The 8,861-nt window shown below is 37.4% G+C and overlaps 1 protein-coding gene across 1 annotated transcript; it reads right to left on the minus strand.

Annotated features, from left to right (window-relative positions):
• Positions 1-260: 260 nt before the first annotated feature.
• On the minus strand, positions 261-868 carry LOC103581274 (40S ribosomal protein S7-like). The gene is given in 2 exon segments (XM_008563153.1): positions 261-684; positions 686-868. Coding segments are annotated over 2 exon segments (585 nt in total). The 3' UTR covers positions 261-282.
• Between the last annotated feature and the right edge of the window lie 7,993 nt (positions 869-8,861).

Below are 8,861 nucleotides of genomic sequence, written 5' to 3' on the forward strand. Positions count from 1 at the left end.
CCTTCCTTCCTTCCTTCCTTCCTTCCTGCCTGCATTTTAGACAAGTCATTCTATTTTCTCCTGGTTTACAAGGTTTTTGCTGAGAATCCACTGATAGTCTAATGAGGGTGTTCTTATAGGTAAGTTGATGCTTTTCTCTTGCTGCTTTTAAAATTCTCTACCTCTTTAACTTTTTTTATTGTTTTAATTGACCCTTGTAATTGTGTATGCTCATGGGGCATAATCCGATTTTTTTCTTTTTTTTTTTTTTACTGTGAGTATATTTTATTTACTCATTTTTGTTTACAACTGAAACTCTGGAAATTCAAAATTAACATCCTTGTCCTTGAGCTTCTTATAGACGCCAGAAAAAGTTTCAACCGTGTGTTCCTCAGTGTGCTGCTGTGCTTTGTCCAAGTGCACCTTTAAGAGCTGGCTGCCATCTAGTTTCACACGGATTCTCTTGCCCACAATTTCACTGGGGATGACCAAGTCCTCAAGGAGGGCATCGTGCACGGCTGTCGGCGTGCAGCTCCTGGGATGCTTTTGCTTATTTTTTGTATGGCTTTTTCGAGTTGGCTTTGGCAGAATTCTCCTCTGAACAGTAAAGAGAACGTGGTTCCCACTGAACTTTTTCTCCAGTTCGCATACTAGCCGGACCTGGATTTTCTGGAAGGATTTCAGTTGAGGAACCGGAACAAAGATTTATGATAGCTTTCCGACCACCACCAGCCTCAACTTCCCTGGCCGCTGTGGTGTTCAGCTCCTGCAGCTGAGCCTTCAGGTCCGAGCTCATCTCCAGCTCCAGCAGCGCCTGGGAGATGCTGGACTCGAACTCGTCCGGCTTCTCGCACTTGGGCTTCACCATCTTGGCGCTCCAGCCGAACATGGCTTCTCCTTGTTGAGCACCGGCTTAGGAAGAGCACAATCTGATGATTCAATGCATATATATGCTGTATAATGATCATATCAGGGTAGTTAATGTACTCATTACCCCATGCATTTATCATTTCTTTGTGGAAAAACATTCAAAAGCCTCTCCTCTAGCTATTATGTAAGATATAAAACCTTATATATAGTCACCCTACTGTGCAATAGAACACCAGAACTTATTCCTCATGTCTAATTGTAATTTCCTACACGTTGGCCAGTCTTTCCCTGTTTTCCCTTCCCATGTCCCCTTCCCAGTGTCTGGTAACCCCTGTTCTACTCTCTGTCTCTGTAAGGTCAACTTTTTTTTTTTTTTTTTTTTTTTTAGATTCCACATGTGAGTGAGATCATTTGATATTTGTCCTTCTGTGCCTGGCTTACTTCACTTAACATAATGGCCTCCAAGTCCATCCATGCTGCTGCAAATGACAGGATTTCATTCTTTTTTATAGCTAAATAGTATTTCATTGTGTATGTATACAATTTTTTTTATCCATTTATTCATTGTTGGACGCTTAGGTTGATTCTATGTGTTACTTATTGTAGATTGTGCTGCAGTAAACATGGAAGTGCAGATATCTCTTTGACATACTGACTTCACTTCCTTTGGGTATATACCTACTAGTGGGATTGCTGGATCATATGGTACTTCTATTCCTAATTTTTTGAGGAACCTCCATACTGTTTTCCATAATGGCTATAATAGTTTACATTCTCACCAACAGTGTGCAAGTGTTCTCTTTTCTCCACATCCTCGCCAACACTTGTTTTCTTTTGTCTTTCTAACAATAGCCATTCTAACTGGAGTGAGGTGGTATCTCATTGTTATTTTGATTTGCATTTCTCTGATGGTTAGTGATGTTGAGCATTTTTTCATACGTCTGTTGGCCATTCGTATGACTTCTTTTGAGAATTGTCTATTAAGATCCTTTGCCCATTTCTCAATTGGGTTATTTGTTTTTTTGCTATTGGGTCTAGTTCCTTATGTATTCTTGCTATTAACCCCTTGTCAGATGTATAGTCTGCAAAATTTTCTTCCATTCTGTTGGTTGCTCCTTCACTCTGTTAATAGTTTCCTGTGATGTACAAACGCTTTTAGTTTGATGTAATCCCACATGTCTATTTTTGCTCTTATTGCCCCATGTGGTGGATCATTTCCCCTAAGTTTTCTTCTAGGAGCTTCATAGTTTTGGCTTTACATTTAAATCTTTAATCCTTATCAAGTTGATTTTTGTATATAGTGAGAGGTAGCGGTCTAGTCTCATTCTTCTGCATGTGGTTATCCAGTTTTCCCAGAACCATTTACTGAAGAGACTGTCTTTTCCCCAATATGTATTCTTGGCACGTTTGTCAGAGATCAGTTGGCTGTAGGTAGGTGTGTGAATTCATTTCTGAGCTCTTTATTCTGTTCCATTGGTCTATTTGTCTGTTTTTATGCCAGTACCATGTGGTTTTGGTTACTAGACCTTTGTACAATAGTCTGAAGTCAGGTCGTGTGATGCCTTCAGCTTTGTCCATTTTTCTCAGGATTGCTCTAGCTACTAGGGGTCTTTCTTGGTTCTATGTGAATTTTAGGATTGTTTTTCTATTTTGCTGAAGAAGGTCATTGATATTTTAATAGGGATCTCATTAACTTGGTAGATCACATTGGATAGAATAGCCATTTTAACCAGTATTAAATTATTCCAATCCAGGAACATGGGATGTCTTTCTGTTTACTTATGTCCTCTTCAGTTTCTTTCTTCAAAGATTTATAGTTATTTGCCATAGAGGTCTTTCATCTCCTTGGTTAACTTTATTAACAGGTCTCTAAATTTTTTTTGCAGTTATTGTAAAATAAATTGTTTTCTTGATCTCTTTTTCAATGGTTCACTATTACTATATACAAATGCTAGTGACTTTTGCATGTTGACTTTGTATCCTGCAACTTTACTGAATTTGTTTATTAGTTCTAATAGTTTTTTGGGAGAGACTTTAGGGTTTTCTGTATATAAGATCATGTTGTCTACAAACAGGGACAGTTTGACTTCCTCCATTCCAGTTTGGATGACTTTTATTTCTTTCTCTCTTCTAATTGCTCTGGCTATGACTTCCAGTAGTATGTTGAATAGAAATGGTGAAAGTGGGCATCGTTGTCTTGTTTCTGATCTAAGAGGGAAAGTTTTCAGCTTTTCCCTATACAGTATGATTTTAACTGTGTTTGTCATATATGGCCTTTACTATATTGAGGTACATATCTTCAATACCTAGCTTGTTAAGAATCTTCATCATGAAGGAATGTTAAATTTTGTCAAATGCTTTTTTTGTGTCAATTGAAATGATCATATGCTCTTTGTCTCACTTTCTGTTAATGTACTGTACCACATTTATTGATTTTTTATATTGAACCACCCTTGCATCCCTGGGATAAGTCCCACTTGTTCACAGTGAATTATTTCTTTAATATGCTATTGAATTCTGTTTGATAGTATCTTGGGAATTTTTGCATGTATATTCATGAAGGATATTGGCCTGTAATTTTCTTTCTTTGCTGTGTCCTTGTTTGGTTTTGGAATCAGAATAATGCTGGCCTCATAAAATGAGTTGGGAAACAGTCCCTTCTTCTCAATTTTTTAAAATAACCCGAAGGGAATTGGTATTAGTTCTTTAAACATTTGAAATAATTCAGCAGTGAAGCCATCAGGTCCTGGAGTTTTCTTTAATGGAATAGTTTGTATTACTGATTCAATGTCTTCACTTGTTACTGGTCTGTTCAGATTTTCAATTTCTTTATAATTTAATCTTGGTAGGTTGTATTTGTCCAGGAATTTATCAATTTCTTCTATGGTATTAAATTCATTGGCATATAGTTATTCATAATAGTCTCTTTTCCTTTCTGTGTTATCTCTTGCGGTATTGTAATGTCTCCTTTTTCATTTTTGATTTTATTTTTTGGAGTCTTCTTTGTTCTTGGTTAGTCTTGCTAAAGATTTTGTAATTTTGTTTATCTTTTCTCAAAAAGCCAACTCTTCATTTCACTGATATTTTCAATTGGTTTTTTAGTTTCTATTTTGTTTATTTCTGCTCTGAGCTTTATTATTTCTTTCTTTCTGCCAATTTTTGGTTTAGTTTGTTGTTTTTCTAGTTCCTTTAAGTACATCATTAGGTTATTTATCAGAAATCTTTCATCTTTTTTTGACATAGGCCTTTCTTGCTCTAAACTTTCCTCTTAGACCTGCTTTTGCCACCATATCCCACAGATTTTGGTATAATGTGTTTCCATTCTTGTTTGTCTTAAGGAATTTTTTAATTTCCCTTTTAATGTCTTTATTAACCCATAGATTATTTAGAAGTATGTTGTTTAACTTCCATGTACTTGTAAAGTTTTTGAAGGGTTTTTTTTGTTAATTTCTAGTTTTATGCCATTGTGGTCAGAAAAGGTACTTGATATAATCTCTATCATTCTTATTTTGTGAAGACTTTTTTGTTGCCTAACATATGGTCTGTCCTGGAGAATGTGCCATGTGCAGTTGAGAAGAATGTGTATTCTTCAGCTGTTGAATGGAATCCTCTGTAAATGTCTTTAAGTTCCATTTGGTATATGATGCAGTTTAAGTAAGATGTTTCTTTGTTCATTTTCTGTCTAAATGATCTGCTTATTGAATTGCAATCTATCTCTTTGCTTTGGTCTAGTAATGTTTCCTTTATATACCTGGGTGTTCCAGTGTTGGATGCATATATATTAATAATTATTATATCCCTTTATTGAATTAATCTCTTTATTATTATATAAGGATCTTTTTTGTCTCATTATAGTTTTTGATTGAAAGGCTATTTTATCTGATATAAGCAAGGCTACTCCTCCTCACTTTTGGTTTCCATTTGCATGAAATTTATTTTTCTAGCTCTTCAATCTATGTTTGTCTTTAATAATTAGGTGAGTGTTTTGTGGACTGCATATCATTGAGTCCTTTTTTTAAAAAATTCATTTATCCACTCTATATCTTTTAATTGGAGAGTTTAATCCATTTACATTCAAGGTTATTACTAATGTGTGAGAACTTATTCCTGCATTTTGTTAATTGTTTTCCAGTGGTTTTGTAGATCATTAATTCCTTTCTTTTTCTCTTGTTATTTACCTATATGAATTTGTGGTTTTTCTGTGGTGCTGAGCTGTGTTTTCTTTTTCTTTCTCATTTGTGTGTCTGTTGTAATTTCTTTGGTTTTATTTATTTATTTATTTATTTGCTTTTCATTTTTTGGTTATATTTTTAATTTTGTGTGTGTGTGTGGTTACCTTCAAGCTAACATAAAGTCTTGTATTTATAATAAACAGTTTTAAGCTGATTGCAAGTTCACATTCATCATGTAAAAATACTCTAGACTTCCTGCACACACAAAAAATTAGATTTTTGTTGGTTTAATTTATGCTTGTACCTACTGCATGTTCCTTAGCCACTAATTGTAGCTGTTGCACTTTTTTGAACATTTTTGACCTTTATACTCTAGGATTGAAAGATTTACACAGCACCATCACCTCACTGGGTAATCTGAGTTTGAATTATGAATTTACCTCTAAAGGTAAGTCCTGTACTTTTTCATATTTTCCTAATAGAAATTATCATATTTTCATTTCCCATTGTAGTACTCCCTTAAGCATTTCTTATAAGGCTGGCCTAGCAATGACAAATTCCCTTAGATTTTGCTTGTTTGTGAAGGTCTTCATTTTCCCTCATTTCTGAAAAATAGCTTTACTGAATAAAGAATTGTTGGCTGATAGTATTTTCTTTTAGGACTTTTAATATATCGTCCTATTCTCTCCTGGTCTACAAGTTTTCTGTTGAGAAATCTGCTGATAGTCATATAGGGATTCCCTTATATGTGACTTGATGCTTTTCTCTTGCTGCTCTTAGCATTCCGTATTTGTCTTTGACTTTTGACAGTTTTATTATGATGTGCCTCAGAGAGAATCTTTTATAATTCAGTCTTATTGGAGACTTTTTAGCTTCCTGAATCTGAATGTCCATATCTCTCCCAATACATGGTATGTTTTCAACTATTATTTTATTAAATAGGGTTTTTGTGCTTTGCTCCCTCACTTCTCCCTCTGGAAAACCTATTATTTGAATATTTGTTTGCTTAATGGTGTCCCATAAATCTCGTAAGCTTTCCTCATCTTTTATCATTCTTTTTTTTTTTTCCCTCTGATTGGGTAATTTCAAAAAATATCTTCAAGTCTATTTTCTCTTCTGCTTGATCTAGTCTGTTGTTGAAGCTCTCAATTTTATTTTTTATTTCAATCATAGAATTCCTCAGCTTCAAGATTTTTCTTTGATTCTTTTTATGACATCTATCTCTATGTTAAATTTCTCATTCAGATCACGAATTATTTTCCTTATTTAATTGAATTGTTTGTCTGCATTCTCTTGTATCTTGTTGAGTTTCCTTAAGATCATTATCTGAAATTCCTTTACAGGCATTTTGTAACTGTCTTTTTCTTTGGCATCTGTTACTGAAGACTTAATATGTTCCTTTCGTTGTGTAATGTTTCCTTGATTTTATATGTTTCTTGTATGCTATGCCGATGTCTGCACATCTTATGGAGTAGTTGTTTTTTTTCCAATTTTATGGAGTAGATTATGTAGAAATGACTTTTTCCTCTATGTGTGTTTTAGGGTATCTGTTGGATATGTTGCTTTGGCTTTGATTCTGTGTAGACTCAGTAGTGTAATCTCTGTGCAGTTTCTTTTGATGTAATCCTCTTCTTTAGTGATGTCTGCAAATACCTCAGTGGGCTAGCCTGTGGGAATTTGTGCTAACAATGGCTCTTTTCTGCTGGGTTAGAGACTCTGGGCTGTTCATTAAGCCAAGCATGTGTGGATGCAGTGGGCCAACTGGCAGCTTGGTTGTCTGAGGCATAGAGTTGCTGTCCAACTGGCTTTCAGGCCAGGCATGGGCACACAGCTCTGTGGTTGTCTCTCTTAGGAGGTGGTATGCTACATGACCAGCTTCTCGGCTGTGTACAGGTATGCCTGGGTGCAGGGTAAGGGGGGTGGTCAAATGGCTCTGTGAAGGCCTGTCAGAGGAGTGGATGTCAATGCCTTGTCAGGAGCTGGCTCACAAGGGCACAGCAAGGCCAAGTGGCTCTGTGAAGTCCTGCCACCAGAGGAAGTGAAGCCAGTGCCCAATCCTCTGTCAAGCAGGGAGCAGGTATGACAAGTACAGCAGGGCCCAACAGCTCCTTAGAGCTCCACTGGGTGGAGGCAAATCCACTGTCTGGTCCAATGTCAGTCAAAGAGTAGATGTGCACCAGTGCAGCAGGCCTCAGCAGCTCTGTGGAGGACCATCAAAACAGCTGTTGAACCTGAAGTAAACCTACAAGGGTATAGCCAGGTCCTGCAGCTCTGTAGAGGTCTTCCACAGAGAGGCAAAGTCACTGCCCAATCTCTCTCAGTCAGGGAGCAGGTGTACACTAACGTAGCAGGGCCCGGAAGTTCTGTGGAGGTCCATGGGGGGAGGTGGAGCTACCGCTGGACTGACTATTGGGCCAGAATGGGCACCTGTGGGCTCAGTAAGACAGTGGACTGTGCAGGGTACGTGCACACAAATGTGGTGAACTGCTGCTTCTTGGTGGCTTCCCTGCTGAGGAGGTCTGCCCGTTCTTCTGGGGAGGAGGGAGTGCTGCATGGGTTCAGATGCTGAGGTCTCAGTCTTTCTGTCTGGCCTAGGCTCCAGACATCTGTGGTTGTGGTCCTGCTGGTACCCATGTGAACTTGGTAGAATGAATGTGGGGCCTCAGGATGGAGTCAGTTTTCACTGACCCACAAGGCAGGACGCACTCTAGGTGCAGATTCAGTTTCAAGACAGCACTGTGCCATAGCCACTTAGGCTGGGAGGCTGGAGGTTGATCTACCTGAGCTGCTTCTGTGATACTGTACAACTACACAGACTCCCAGCTTCTCTCCAGACTGGGTTTGGGGTCTGAGAGGACTGGAGGACTCTTGTGGCAAGAATTGTTGTCATGTGGAAACAGCTGAGGTTTTTCCATCTTACTTTCTCTCTACTTGACTTGGAGCTAGTACCTGCAGGGAGACAGTGAAGGAACAACGCCTTCTATGCTGTCTATGGTGCTCTCCAGGTCTTCCATCCTCCACAAAAATCCCATCACCCTCCTGGAGCTCTGCATTGTATTTCTTTAGTCATTGTACTCAAAATATAGTTGCTGATTTGTTGCTTTTGTCTCTTTTTGTGGGGGAGAGGAGCACCAGACAACCCTAGTTGGCCATCTTGCTCTGCCCTCATCCTCTCTCTAACTTTTGACAGTTTTATTATAATCTGCCTCAGAGAGGACCTTTTGGGTTGAATTTGTTTGGAGACATTTGTCTATATCTCTTCCTAGACTTAAGAAGTTTTCAGCAATTATTTGGTTAAATATGTTTTCTGTCCCTTACTCTGTCTCTTCTCATTTTGGAACTCATATAATGTGAATTTTTATTTATCATATGTTTACTTAAGTCTGGTAGGCTGTCTTTACATTATTTTGTTCTTTTTACTTTTTTTCCCTCTGACTAAGTCATTTCAAATAACCTGTCTTCAGGTTCACAGATTCTTTCTTCTGCAAGATCTAGTCATGTATTGACACTCTGTAGAATTTTCTTATTTTCAGTGATTGAATTCTTCAGTTCCAAGATTTCTGTTTGATACTTTTTTATGTTGTCTATCTTTTTGCTTCATTTCTCATTCGGATCATGAATCATTTTCTTGGTTTTATTGAATCGTCTATCTATATTCTCTTGTATCTTGCTAAGTTTTCTTAAAATCATTATCTCTAATTCCTTTTTAGGCAATTCATAAATTTCTGCTTCTTTGGGGTCAGTTACTAGAGAATTATTGTATTCTTTTAGTGGTGTCTTGTTTCCTGGATTTTTCATGTTTCTTGTTTCCTTATATTGATTGGCATCTGTTGGAGAAGT

The sequence above is a fragment of the Galeopterus variegatus genome, unplaced genomic scaffold (genome assembly GCF_000696425.1).
Source record: "Galeopterus variegatus unplaced genomic scaffold, G_variegatus-3.0.2 Scaffold12712, whole genome shotgun sequence".
Lineage (NCBI taxonomy): Eukaryota > Metazoa > Chordata > Mammalia > Dermoptera > Cynocephalidae > Galeopterus > Galeopterus variegatus.